At 42.8% G+C, this 14,342-nt stretch overlaps 1 protein-coding gene across 1 annotated transcript in view; it reads left to right on the forward strand.

The window, feature by feature from the left end:
* The window catches only part of LOC108402988 (uncharacterized), an 87,778-nt gene that overhangs the window by 58,116 nt on the left and 15,320 nt on the right, over window positions 1-14,342 (forward strand). Inside the window, exons 2-7 of the mRNA XM_073214271.1 lie at window positions 2,685-2,914; window positions 2,959-3,605; window positions 4,112-4,205; window positions 4,298-5,342; window positions 6,222-6,299; window positions 8,012-8,087. Of these exons, the coding sequence (XP_073070372.1) occupies window positions 2,685-2,914; window positions 2,959-3,605; window positions 4,112-4,205; window positions 4,298-4,315 (989 nt within the window). The 3' untranslated portion in view covers window positions 4,316-5,342; window positions 6,222-6,299; window positions 8,012-8,087. The remainder of the gene's footprint in view (window positions 1-2,684; window positions 2,915-2,958; window positions 3,606-4,111; window positions 4,206-4,297; window positions 5,343-6,221; window positions 6,300-8,011; window positions 8,088-14,342) is intronic.

Raw genomic sequence — 14,342 nt, forward strand, 5'->3', positions numbered from 1 at the left:
GCGAGGTTATTTATCTCTGTAAGGGGCCTCCGTGCTCCCTGCTGCCCAGGGGGTTAGAGTGCCCATAGATCACCAGAATCCCTGCCTCTGAACTAAGTGTCCTGCCCTGCCCCTTTAAGACTTCCAAAAAGCACTCTCCAAACCAAAACAACAACAGCAACAACAAAAAAAATTAAGTAAATAATTTAAAAAAAAAGAAAAATGCACGATTTTCTTTGTACTCAGGCGCTGGTCTCAGGCACCCGCTCACCGGTCCTGCCACCCTGTTTCCCTAGTATCCAGGACCCCACGCATGCACTGTGTCTGTACTCTGGTCTGGATGGCTTGGGCTGGGTGTTCAGCAGTCCTGGGCTCCCTCTCCCTCCCTGCTGACTCCTCTCTTCCCGCCAGGAGCTGGGGGAAGCGGCACTCAGGTCCCGCTGCCCGCGGCTTGTATCTTACCCCCTTCACAAGGCGCTGGGTTCTTGCAGGTGTGGATGTGGTCTCGATGTTGTCCTGTGTCCTCTGGTCTCTATTTTAGGAAGAGTTGTCTTTGTTATATTTTCATAGATATATGTGGTTTTGGGAGGAGATTTCTGCTGCTTTACTCACGCCGCCATCTTGGCTCCCGAGAAAAATATTTTTTAAAAGATAAAAAATATTGGCTTCCCTCTCTGAGGTCACCCACACTTTTTAATTTTTCAAAATGTTTCACCATGCCCCTGACCCCAACGTAGCCCACACTCCCCTTTCTCTGAGTGTCCAGTTTCTCTCTTCAAATAAAACTTATACCTTTCAAGGCGCCTCTCTTCCTTGAGGTCACCTTCACATTTTCTCTCTTTAAGAAAGCAACTTTACATGAAACATTTACTCTGCTTCAAAGAAAAATCTTTAAAAGATTTAAAAAACAAACAAAATACTGTGCAGTTGACTTAAAGTTAGAAATACTGAGACCCTGATTCAATTTAAAGGTAGAATAGCTAAGGGAGGAGAGGAAAACCACATAGAACAAGAGTAACTACTAGGAATGCCAGGTGGTGGAATTTGTACTGGGCAATGGGAATGATGTGTTGTGAAATGCCTCAGACCATGAATAATCATAGCTTTCCAAAGTACAGCTGTTGTTAAGCTAACCCCGTGTGCACATTCACAGAAAATAGCAGGATGTCCTTGGAAAAACTCTCTTAAAGTTGATCATTCTGTGTCTCAACAGCCCTAGATGAGTATAGAAGGGCAGTGTCCTCCTTAACTCCCTATTGATTCACCCGTTCATTCATTAAACACTTACTAAGCATGTTTTCTATGCAAGGCATTCTATTGGGCATTGGGAACATAAAGAAGATGAAGAAAAGCCCCTGACCTCGAGTTGCTCAGTTTTAGCATGACAGTAATTATCAAGAAGAGCTTCTCACTTTCCTGCTGGATCAGTGCCTCAACCCTGGCAGGTCTAAGCATTTGAAAACCAATGGAGTGGATTCTTTCCTGAATATCCATAATTATTCTATTCAGGGACAGGGAAGTTAATGACATCTACTGCTTTTCTCATCTGCAAGCTTAGCAGTTTCTGTCCTTGTCCCTAGAAAAAGTACCAGGCACAACGAAACTCTGCTAATTTAATTAGAGGTGAAGAACTAACCAATCAGCATGAACATACGGAGCCCTACTGAGGATATATCTTGAGGTATGGCATCCTACAGTGTGGTTCACTATTTGAGTCAGCTGCTTGTGTTGACATTTTCTTAGGAGTAGGTTATGGGGTGCAAACCTTGAGTGAGAAGGTGCTTTATTTTAGACACACTGTATTTTATTTTTGTTGTGAATGTAAGATAAAAATATTAACTAATTCAAGAGTAAAGCAGGTTTCCCATATATGAAGGTCTGATTTTTATGTCAATTGTTAATATGTTTCTGTAAATCTGAGGACAATCATTTGAAAGTGAAACACTCTTAGGAAAGATTCTACTGGGTCTGCAGAGAACTATATTAATAAACTGTAACCAGAACTTTGTATTGATCAGAGGAATACATTATATATTATTGGGGGGGGGAAATCAATGTGCAGATTTCAGGGATTATGGACCACAGGCCTGAGGAGAAACTGAAAGCCATCTTTGTTATTATAACAGAGGTTTCTTTACAGTTACAGCTGCCTAAGTGTTGTGTATTTTTTTAAGTATCCATAAAATTGCCAGTTTAATGTTAAACACAATTTCAAACTGCTTTAGTGTAAGACTTATTTTAATGCATAGCTGACAGCTGGGTACGTCATGGAATATGGCAATCCTGTTTAATTTGCAAAGCCCTGGACCAGGAGGAGGAAGGGATGTAAAAGTTTGGGAGACTCGTCAGACAGTGAGTCATCGGGGGTTTCCAGTTAATAATGCCGTCTGCTGGGGCTGAGCCTGGACCCGAGTGTTTTACGAGCCACATTGTAGGTTAAGTTATAAAGTCTTACGGTTTATTGTCTCTTCTACCAAATGAATACATAAAATGAGAGACGCTCTAAGTCGGGCGTCCTAGTGTAGGGCAAAATCTGGCTCGAGGCGGGGAGAAGAAAGGTGGGAAGAGAATGAAGGTAGCCGACTGTGAGACAGAGAACGCTCAGAGGCTGGTGAAAGGGAAGGAAGGGATTTCCAGGGGTTGAAAGCTTTATCCCTCCGTAGAACTGCTGTCGGTTTTCCCTCATCCTGTGCCTCACGGGACAGAGAGGACAGCCCCCAAGGGCTCAAAGGCTCTGGATCGGAGGCCCCACACGGACCCGCGCCAAGACTCAACCCTGCCGCTGCCCCACCCGGTGACAGGTAGAGCCGCGAGGGCGACCAGGTCCCCGCCTCTTCGCGCTGCCTGCCGGGAGCCGGAGCCTCTTCCGGTTGCTCCGGGCCACGGAACTTCGACTCCCATCGGCCCCCGGGAAAACCGCAGCGGGGTCGCGCGGGCCCTGTCGGAACTCGTAGTTCTGTCTTTGGCTGCGCTTCATAGCCGGAAGCGGGGAAGAAAGGAGCCGAGAACTACCGAGGCTCAGGTAAGGGTGGCGGCGAAGGGTCAATCTGCGCTGGGCGTGGGGTGGCCGGTGAGGCAGTTGGAGGTGCCTGGGTTGGGTGGGAGGACATCGGTTCGTATACACGAGGAGGGTTGAGCCGCCGCTGCCGTTGTCGCGAGTGCGGAGTGGAGACTGGAGCTGCTGCCGGGGCGACTCCGGGGACTCTGTCCCTAGCCCCCAGCCCTTCTGCCTCCCACTTCCCGGGGTCAGCGCAGCCTGCTCCTCTCCGGCCCGTCGCCCCCGCCTCCATTTCCCGCCCTCTCTTCACCACACACGCGCCCCCGCCCCCGCCCCCGATCATGGATCCGGGCAGTGCCGGCGGCGGCGGCGGCGGCGGAAGCAGCAACGACTCAGCGCCCGACTGCTGGGACCAGGCGGGCATGGAAGCTCCCGGGCCGGACCCGTGCAGCGGCGCCGGCGGCCTTCAGCTGGTAGCTCAGCGTCAACGCCAAACCCTTCGTGCCCAACGGCCACGCCGCCGAATTCGTGCTGTTCTTCCTGCGCGGCCCTGCCCAGCCGTCGCCACCCCCAGCCGGAGGTGGCGCCAACCACCACGGAGCCGGCAGTGGCGCAGGAGGCCGTTTGGGTAAAGGGGCCAGGACGCTGGAGCAGCCGCCCGGGGGGCGTGGGGTGTGGGGATGGGTCTGCGGCTCGCCCCGCAGGGCGGGGTACGGGCGGCCTCGAGGCCCAGCGGCGCGTGGGGCGCTGACAGCTGCGCCGGGCGCAGGCAGCCTTGGGTTGGGTGGCCCGGGGCGGGTGCCCGGGCGCGGCGGAGGGCCTGGAGGAGCGGTAGCCGCGTGTCGGCGACACGGGAGGGATCTGGGGCCTGTCCCCTCCCCGGCGGCCGCACCTACCCACTAGAACTGAGAACCGTATGGGAAGGAGAGAGGACCGTGGCCATCAGTGCCACGAGGCCCAGACGTGGGACAGATGGAGCCAGGAGGTGGGTGGGCGTTGAGCGAGCCAGACCTGAGGAGCTGGGAGGATGGGCGCGGGAGTTTTCCCTTCGCCTTATGCCTAGGCGAGAGAGCGTCTCTTGCTCCAATTTCTATTATTGAAACTAATTAACGTTTTGGGTATCTGGCACCGAAGTGTCCTGAAGGAATCCCAAGATGCATTGCAGTCTTGTGATCCGGCAGAAACTGTTGGCCATCACTTCAAGAGATCTTTTAGTCCTCAGCATTGTGTAAGCTTGTGAAGTTCACAGTGTCAAAATTAAGAGTTCCTCCCGTAATGTGTATAGGAAACTACATTGATTTGTGTTCCCTTTTTTTTAAGTGGGACTTCTCGCCTTAATGACACGTTTAAAATTTTAATTGCGTCAAAATCGGATACCTTGTTCAGGCTGCATGATTTTGTAAGTCACTCTTTATGTTCACGTGTCAGTAATTAGTCTGTTTAGATACTTGGTAGTATAACTTAATAGTTGTCACGTGCTGTTCTGACCGTAGATTTTGTAAGTCACTCTTTATGTTCACGTGTCAGTAATTAGTCTGTTCAGATACTTGATAGTATAACTTAATAGTTGTCACGTGCTGTTCTGACCGTACCTAGTAGACTGTTTTGTGTGGTTTCAAGTCAGGTTTGGTCTTTAAAAAGCTTTCTGTATTTAGGGGCTGCTTAAGTGATAGGATGACATACATGCTTTCAGGTACTGATCTTGTGGGAATGTCAGATGAGTGAAGTTAACTATTCTCACCTGTACAAAAAAGTGCTTATTTTACGAACTGTCAATATTGGCTTAAAGAGAAAAAGGAATGTACCTTGGTGAGCCAGGGTATTGGTGAACCGGATCACAGATGTTCCTAGCAATTTGTGAGAATAGATTGTTGATTTCTCTTTGAAGTTCCACGTTGTATTTCCTAGATAAATGGACATCATGAAAGTGCTCTGGGAGTTTAGCTTCTTCAGAAACTTGCTACTGTGTTCTGTATTAGAGGCAGAGAGCTTGGAGAAGTACTTCTGTGAAGTAAGTACATATATGAGCACAGTTTGAATTTGGTTGTTTGATTTTCTTGATGTCTTGCCTTTGAACAAGGAAACTTAGTTTTTATTTCTTTGCTTAGATCAAGCAGTTTGGCCTACTTAAATAAAATTCACTTACCAGCCCCTAAAAGTGCCCGGTTCCCCATACCTTATCATACAGATTCCTTTTATCCAGCCATTTTCTTGTTTCTCTTTTGGCTGTCCCTCCTCACTCTGGAGCCACCAGCAGCACTCTGGCTAGACTTGGAACTCCATTTCCAGCTTGTCCACCCATCAGCCATCCTCAGAGCAGTGATCTGGAGTAGGCATTGTTGGGTGCCAAGGCTTTACCTCTTAGGTAGGTGAGCTGTCTTTCCTCTTACTGGCATGTACCAACTTGCTGGTTTATTCTTAATCCTTTTCTCTGTGACACTGTTAGAAGTGAAGATGTAAAAATATGTAAGGAAGCGGTTATAAGAAAAGTACTTTCTTTGTTACTTGGTGGTCAGTTTTTTTCAGTTTTATCAAACTGTTTGGTGTTACTTTGTCAACTGCTTCTACAAAATGCCAGTTCATATTTTAAAAAGTGTCCTCTTTAGGGTTGTCTGTTTGGAAAAGAATGGTTTCTAAATTGGGGTCCAGAGAGATGTGGGACTGTTGGATTGCATGTTTGAGCCCATACAGGTCCATAAAGTACCACCATCATAGCAGAGAACTGTGCTTGGAAGAAGCAGAGAAAAAAATTGGAATTAGCCATTAGAAATTTACAAAGGGGGAGCCATAAAAATTGCAAGTTTTTTTATAGTGAGGAAATAAACACAAGGGGAGCATGTTTTCTTTAGTGGTTAAGCCCTTGGTGAAATTTGTGGTGGGTCCCTGTTTTTAAACTAGATAGGAGGAAGAGCTCTTGAAGGAGGAAGTCTAGAGGTAGAATGCTGAATGACTTCTAAGTGTTCCTGTCCAGGATGAATATCTGTTATTTCTCCTGAAAACAGGCTAGTTGGGTTTTCTGGTGGTTCCTTGAGCAGCCAGTTGCCATAAAGTTTTTGCACAATGTCATCCACCTTAAGTAGAAGGCTGCTGGGTGGTTATGCCTGTTTCCAGCCTCCCAAGTAAAAACTTGGGATTCAGCGTTGATCTTAGCTCTCTGAAAAAGTAATACAGGTTTCCAACGGAATGATTAGAATACAAATTAAGTGTAACCAAGTGTAATTCATTTAAGTTCAATTCTCTACAGATCCAAGTAAACTGACTACGTGATGATCTTTGAAGTAGAGGTCCTGAAATGAATGAAAATGTGGAAGACGGGTTGTGTGTAAGAGAACATTTTCTGTGCTAGAATGTACTTATTTTGAGTTTCAATTTGCACACAGTTCATTCTTTTTTATTGTTGAATGAGAAGTAAGTTTAGCGATTTAGTTCAGGATTACTTGGTGTCTTAGTCCATTTGGGCTGCTGTGTAGTACAGTACCACAGACTGGGTAGCTTGTAAACAACAAAATTTATCCCTCACAGTTCAGGAGGCTGGAAGACTGCGATCAGGGTGCCAGCCTGGTCAGATGAGGGCCTTCTTTCCTCTCTCAGATCCAGATTGCTGACTTCTCGTTCTCACATGGCGGAAGGGGCAAGGGAGCTCCCAGGGTCCTCTTTTATAAAGGAGCTGTTTTGTAGAATGCATTCGTGAAGGCTCTGCTGTTATGATTTAACGGCCTCCAAAAAACCCCACCTAAGTCCAATACCGTGGGGCATTATAATTTCAACATATGAATTTTGATGGGGAACACAAAAATTTCAGACCATAGCACTTGGACTTGTAGGACATCCAGGCTTCTCTAGTAATGATGTGGTGTCCTTTCCACCATCCCACCCTTAACATCTCTCAGAACTCTGCCAGTAAAAAATGAATATAGAATAAAACCAATAGTCCTCAGAGGAGGAACTATCTCCAAAACATAGCACATTGTATTATGGAACCTGAATTTTAAAGAGAAATGTTCTGTTTCATAGTACTTGGTTTTTGATGGATGTCTTTTTATGGGGAAGGATTTTTTTCTTTTTTTAGTGACAGAGATATAATTCAATTATTACAGAATTCACTGTTAAGTGTATGGTTCAGTGGTTTTTAGTATATTCACAAAGTTAATGCAACCATCACTAGTACGTGGTGGATGCTTGTTAATCACTGAGTAGTCTCAAAAGTGACTTCTTCAGGCTCACCAGAGCAGAGTACAGAATCTTACATAGTTGTTTTGTTCAGAAGGGCTCTTAGACTTTATTATGATGTTAAGTGATAACTGTTGACTAAGAGATAAGTTTAGATAGAAGATAGATGAGGTTCCTGACTGGATTTTTCTTTTCCCATGAGAGTGAAATCCCTGCAGTAACAAAGTCTTCAGTGGGGACAGTAAGTAAAGTAGGCAGAGGAGGTGAGGGGAAAATATTGTTCCAGGAGTGTTATTTCTTTTCCTCTCTCGTTTTCTAGCTAGTTATTTCCTCCCTTGACTTAACCAATTATTAGATTTGGGCTCTTATTTCATGATTTTACATGCTTGAAATGGCTCTAGCGTGAGGATTTAGGGAGTAAGTGAAGGCATTACATGAACCAGTGCTTTCCTTGTTGAGCAGCTGTTTGAACTGGTAAGAAATTTTTATTGAGAATAGACCCTCTTTGGAGCAGCTTTTATTTACTGCAGGTTTGGTACATGGCTTTCTTCTGTCCCTTGTTTTTCACCTCCTCTGGAATTGTACTGCAAGAAAAGATAGCGATTAAAATTTCTCAGGGCGAGTTAGGGAAGTACGGTAGATGACAAATTTTAAGCCTTGTTTTGTTTTTGTTTGCTGGGGAGGAAATGTCTTAAAGTGTTAAAATATTACTGTTTTTCTAATCAAAGAGAAAGGAATGAAAAGGATTCGATAGTCTTTTGTAGTGAGTTAACAGTATTAGAATGGAAGTTTTTGAGATGTAAGTCTGGTTTCTGCTCAGAATGATGTATAGCAATTAATGAACAAACATTTGCATGTTTACAGAACGCAGGATACTCAGCTGGGCACTTGAAGTGACACCACAAGGTGAATTAATCATGGTCCTGGAGTCTAGAAAGAGGTGAGACCCCCTATTTACTTTAATGGAAGACAAATGGTTGAGAGGGTTTCAAAGCTGAACAGAGGAGTTGTTCATAGGTGCCCTTGTGTAAATCATTTCAATCTTATCCTAATCATAAACCTAGAGATACATTTTCTGGTACCTGTTCTTTGTTAATACCATAAGTGTTTTTTAAGTTGAGATATAATCCACATATAAAAGTCACCTTTCTTGTGTTTCAATATTTTATTTCAGCCTGTTAGGAATTTGCTACAGTAGAGCATCAGTTACCTTTTTATGCAGCTTGGTGCTCATACCTAATAACAGTGAGTTACTGCCGTTATGGCTGGTGTATCGGGCATGTTAATTTAGAACTTCATCATTATATTCACAGTTGTTAAATTATTGGGAAGCAAGAATATGGCCACTAGTTGAAAATTCTTGATTATTCTGACGTCCTTAGGCTCCTTTTTAAGCTGTCATTTGTTGATTCGTACCAAAGCTTATTAAAAGTGGTGTCCTTGTTTTCAGTAGATTTTAACAAAGCAGGCTAGGGTGTAGGTGTATTTTTTTCCTAAGTGACTTTGTTTTAGGAAATCCAGTTGTCACAGTACTCCAAGTTGAACCAGTTCCCCATCATAATTCTGCTTTCTAGGTGAGAGAAACAGTAAGGATTTTTTTAGCATCTTTCACCAGCCTAACCTAAGAGTGGTTACACCCAATCCAAACCACATTCCAACCAGGTAATTGTAAGCCACTCACCTTGAACCAAGCAGAAAGTGCGTGCCTTAGAATGTTTTTGGGGCAATTTCTGGATTGACCATTTCTGTAGAACCACAGAGGGCCACCGTCCTACTCAGTGGTGTGTCCAGCTCCTTTGGATGGTTGGTTTTGGTTGCAGGTAAGTGTATTTCCGTTCCCTTTGAACCTTAATGGGGCTGTCTGCAAGGTATTTTTAAGTTCACCTACAATTTTTTGAAGTAAATGGGATATAAATTATAAATAAACCTGTTTTAGGGTTGTTAAAAAACATACTGGATCTTAGTTACTCTACAGAAAGCCCACTCAGGTGGATGTGTGTCATTGCTTTTAGTGAATGAATAGTTCATAGAATGTTAGGGCTGGAAGTGACCCTGGCAGGAGTACAGTCTTGTCAGATAAAGAAACTGAAGCCTATAGTTACTCAGTGACTCCGATTCAGTGACGGTGGAGTCTGGAATCTGTGTTTGCCAACTGCTAGCTTAGTGCCCTTTCCATTACACCGCGCTGTTGACTGGGGAGAAGGGCATCCCTGGGGCTAACATGTTGACCACCAACCAGCATGGATTTCCTGAGAGAGGCCCTAGAATTTGCCTTTCTTCTGTTTATTCTTCAAAAGTTTTGTTAATATGGGGCTTTGAAAAGCTTGTAATAATAAACTTATTGAGCAGTTACTTGCTTCATATGCTTTTATCTTCACAACAGTCTCTTGAGGTTATGTTGACTCATTTTATAGATAAGAAAATTAAGGCTCAGAAAAGCTAAATAAATGAGGTGACATCTCTGAGTAAGTGGAGGAGCCAGGGTTAGACTCTGCATCTCATGTCAGAGCTTATTCTAGTAATAATAACTCAGCTAGTCCTGTCCCTGTAATTTGCTATTAAAAGGTCTTTTTGGCTGAGATACTTTTTCAGAAACTGAGTCTATGAGATTGTGGCCTATGGCACCGCCTCCCTGTTCTGTCTCAGTAGTAGCAGGGTGACTTTGTGATAAGTAGGCAATGCTCTACTTTGAAATAGCTTCTTCCTACATTTTAGGAAATAATGTGAGATAATTTGAAACAGCTCTGTTCACAGCTGTAGCATTGTACCTTTTTATTTTGAGAGTGTAGGTAGTTAAGGCAAAACCATGGACATTTCATGTGTTCTGTGGGCGTTCAGCTGTGATGTCGGCCTTTACTGGTTTTCAGTATTGTCTGTGGGAGAAAAATACCTCAGGCAGGCGGATTTGGTTGGGAGTGTATGGTCTCATCTGGGTGCTAGAGAATTTTAGTTCCTTATACAAATTGTACTTGAGCATCTCTTCAGTATTGTTTCTCTAACCCCTTCTTGGAAAACTGACACATACAAAGTTGTTTTTAGTCTACTGAACCCTGATGGAAATGCAGTAAATATATAGGTGGACTGCTACAGATGGTGAGAAAACTGAAGTGATAAGACTATAAGGAACTAGTGACCTATGAAAACCAAAAGAAACGGCTGCAGTCCGGGCACAATGAATTACATACCTACTCGGTATGTACACCGTTTCAGCCTGTAGAGACTTAACAGGAGGTGGGAAAAGGCTCTGTATTTCAGAAAACCACAGTCATTCTGGAAGTTTCCAATGTCTTAGGGAACCAGAACTGAGATCTGTGTGTAGGTGTGCTTACAGCTGCAAGAAGGATCCTACCCTAGAGGAGCTCAGAAGAGCCATCCTAAGCTGGGTAATGGGGTGGGTGGGGGGGTGGGATAAAAGTTGAAGGTTTTGTACTACAATTGAGGCGAATCATTAAGAGGATCTAGAACTGTGCACTTATGGCTCTTTAAATTAATTATAACTAAATGTTTCAATTTAAAAGTCAGTTTTTGGTCACAGCCACCTTTCAAGTGCTTAATAGCCACATGTGGCTAAGTGACGGTCATATCACTGTACAGAAACAGAACATTTCCATGATTGCAGAAGCTTGTATTGGACAGAATTTTGTCACACAGCTTCTTACTTCAGTGTAGTGTAAGACACTTGTGACGTTTGCGACAGCACTGAAGTTTTTATTTATTAATAGTGAACACCATTTAGCTAACAGGACTAAGAAATTTAAGTAGGATGACTTTTACATATTGTTGTTTTGTGTGTAAAGAGATGAAAGATTAGTTTTATATATCTAAAGCAGTACACACTTAAATTGCTGATTTATGGACTATGTGGATTAAGCACCTTAAGAATTGGCCAGACGTTATATTTAAAATATAACTTGAATTGAAACCTGGCTTTCACAGCCCACCACTAGTGTGGCCTTCACTGTACCCATGAACTGGCCAAGTAAGAGTCTCTATGTTAAAGTCCTTTGATCCATAATCAAATCTTTAAAAAAAAAATTGTGTTTTTAAAAATTGAGGTGAAATCCATGACATGAAATTAGCCATTTGAACGTGAACAGTTTGGTGGCATTTGGTATATTCACAGCGTTGTGCAGCTTACTACCTCAAGGTTCCAGATGTTCTTTCTCATCACCTCCAAAGGAAATCATACTCTTTAGCAGTCATTTAACACTCCCCTTTTCCCAGCTTTTGGCAACCACCAATCTAATTTCTGAGTGTATGAATTTACCTATTCTGAATATTTCATGTGAATGGAATTGTACATGTGATCTTTTGTGTCTGGCTTATCAAATTTTAAGTAACAGTTTTAGGATTCACATTATCATTTGTGTCAAACCATAGGCAGTTCTGTTGCCTGACTGTCTTTTGGTAAAATCTTTCACTTGTTTTAAAATTTTTGGTAATATACCTTGTATCATAGCCAGTTCATTAATCTTCCTTTATCATAAACAATAGCATTAGTTTCTTTTAATTTGAGGTATGGCAGTTTTATTAACTAGTACACTTCTGATAAACTTTCTCACCTAATTAGAATTGTTCTTTTTTGAATACTTGATGAGGGTGTGCTCTTGATGATGTATCTTCTGAACATGGAGATACCATTAGAAAATATGAAACTGATTTCATTCCTTGGGAGGTTTACTAACTTCTCTTTGACTAGCAGATATGAAGCGTGGAGGACTTGGAAATCAAGCCCCAATGGTTATGTTTGCCAGCCATGAATAAGTGACTTTGGACCTGGTAGAATTACAAGCCTATGCACATTAGTAGCCAGTAAATCTGGATGTGATGTATATTATGAGTAATAGGAGTAGAATGAGAAAGGGTTGGAGATGTGTGTGAATGCATATGTGTGTGAGAGAAGAGACTGGGTACAAATACACTGACAAGTTTCAATGTTAAGAACATGTTGCTGTATCTGTGATTTTTCTGGTTCATTGTTCCAAAAACATCAGTTTGCAGATGTTGCCACCATTGCTATTTGAATTGTAATGTGATCCGTGGTCTGAATGCAAGGATAAGCTTTTTTTCTTCCATCCTGGGGAAACTATTGTCAGCTTCTTATTTTGAGGCCCTTTAATGTCATCATTATGTGTATATTAATAACTTAATTGCTGTTTGTACTTGACCCTGTCTCTGCCTCTGTAAGCTGTACAAACTGAAGACAAATGTGTTATAAATGTAGGGTGTTTTGAAAAATAAAACCATGAACAGATTTTTATTATGCTGCATTATGCAGCCATAGAGGTAGTCTTATGACTGATGTCACTGTCCTGAGAGGTGCCTTACAGCCTTAGGCATGTATTGTGTATTTGTAAATCTAAGAGTTGGTTGTAGAACAAGGTGTTGAGGCGTGTGTACTGTTCGGTCTTATAAAGCCCATTTGCAGTTTGGGATGTCTTATAAGTGGTGAGAGAGCCCCCCATACTGATTGTCTCAGTCTTCCTTGCCTAACAATGCTTGACCGTCCTGTGTCATCACTTACTCGGTTTACTTTTACTGAGGGATTTTCAGCAAGGGCTGTGTGAGGAAAGGCAAGATGGCATTTGTGTAACTTGGAGAAGTCCATTCTAATATGTTAGAATGTTAGGTAAGTTACCGCTTACTTCATAGGGTTGGAGGGGTGGTTAAATAAGATAGCAATCAGCACATGAGGGCTCAATAAAAATTTAAGTGGATTTAGGGTAACTTGCCACAGCCTCCAACCCTGCCTCCAGCACTGTGTGGATTTGTGAGTGTTTCTGTCCCTGTCTGGCCCATAACAGATATTCAGTATATGTTAGTTGATAGAATTGAACTGATGGCTCATTACATATTAGGGAGTGGGGAGTCACTTGTTGAATATCTCCTAGGTGCGAGGAGTTCTTTAATTGATACTAAACAAATGCATACTCTCATTCAGTACTCTGAGCAATCCTGTCAGGCAGATGGCATGTCATTTCCATGATTCAGTGAAATAATTGCCTCTCACAACTTGTACGTGACACTCTAGGCTTTAAAGTCAGGAGTCAGCCCAGTGCTGGCCTCTCAGCACCAGTGTCTGCTGCCTCCTCCATCCTGAGGTTGGCACGTCAGCCTGATCACCTAGCACTGCCTGACTTTCTCTGGAAGTTGAGTGATTTTTCCTTACTATACCTGTAAACTTTTCTTTGAAAAAGGAAATGAAAAAAAAAATCTTTTGTGAAGTACAATTACTGTGCCTTTCAAACCTAGTTCAAATGCTTTTTCCATTTCTGTTAACATCCTGCTAATCGCATAGTTTGGAGTGTCTTAGACCGTTCACTCTACCTTCCTGCACCTGTCCGGTGTTGCCCCTGTTACCTCTGTGCTTTCCCTCTTCAGCTGCACTGCGCCGCGGTGGGAGCCATGCTGGCATTGCTGGCTGAGGTGTCTTTCCATTCTAAGGTCATCCAAATACCACTGTATGGGATCATCTGCAGCAGTGACACTAAGCATGTCACTTCTCAAGAGATCTTGGTTGCCCTTTACCTTTCAGGGGCAAGATACTCCTTTCTTCACTACTGCATGTTATAGAAGATTGGGCCAAAAACTTTTCTTGACTTACAGGTCTTAACACTCCAGGGGAGTGATTTTAAATATAACTTTGGCAGATTATGAATTCACTGTTTATTGGTGTGCAGGATTTATGTGACTTCAAATTGTTCAGTGTCTTTTCTGCATCTTGGAGATTCTTTAAAGCAAGGGCATTTCATACCAGAGTATCATTAGGCTTTCAGATATAAAAAGAAACTTAAACATTTAAGTGTCAGTATATATTTCTCATACATCTCTTTCAGTGATATCATAAGTAGATTTTCAGTGTGACAATTGTGGAAACTGGATTGTTGCTTGATCTTAGAATTCTAGTAGAGAGACAAAGCCAGTGTCATTTTAATCATCTTTTCTGAGATGTTGCAATGGCCCGTACACATTTCAGGGACTTTATACGAATGTCCTTTTTACTTTATTGGTATCAAATAGAATTTATTCAAGGATCTTGATGGTAAAACATGTATGATTATAGAATTTTAAAAGGGCTAATCATAGCCTTCTTTGACTGCAGCTACCAAGAGAAACTAGAGAAGTAATGTGTCTTTGTTGAGCAAAATCATTAATCTAATCTGTGTATGCTGCCGAATACTCTTTAAATATATGA

The sequence above is a fragment of the Manis javanica genome, chromosome 10 (assembly GCF_040802235.1).
Source record: "Manis javanica isolate MJ-LG chromosome 10, MJ_LKY, whole genome shotgun sequence".
Classification (NCBI taxonomy): domain Eukaryota; kingdom Metazoa; phylum Chordata; class Mammalia; order Pholidota; family Manidae; genus Manis; species Manis javanica.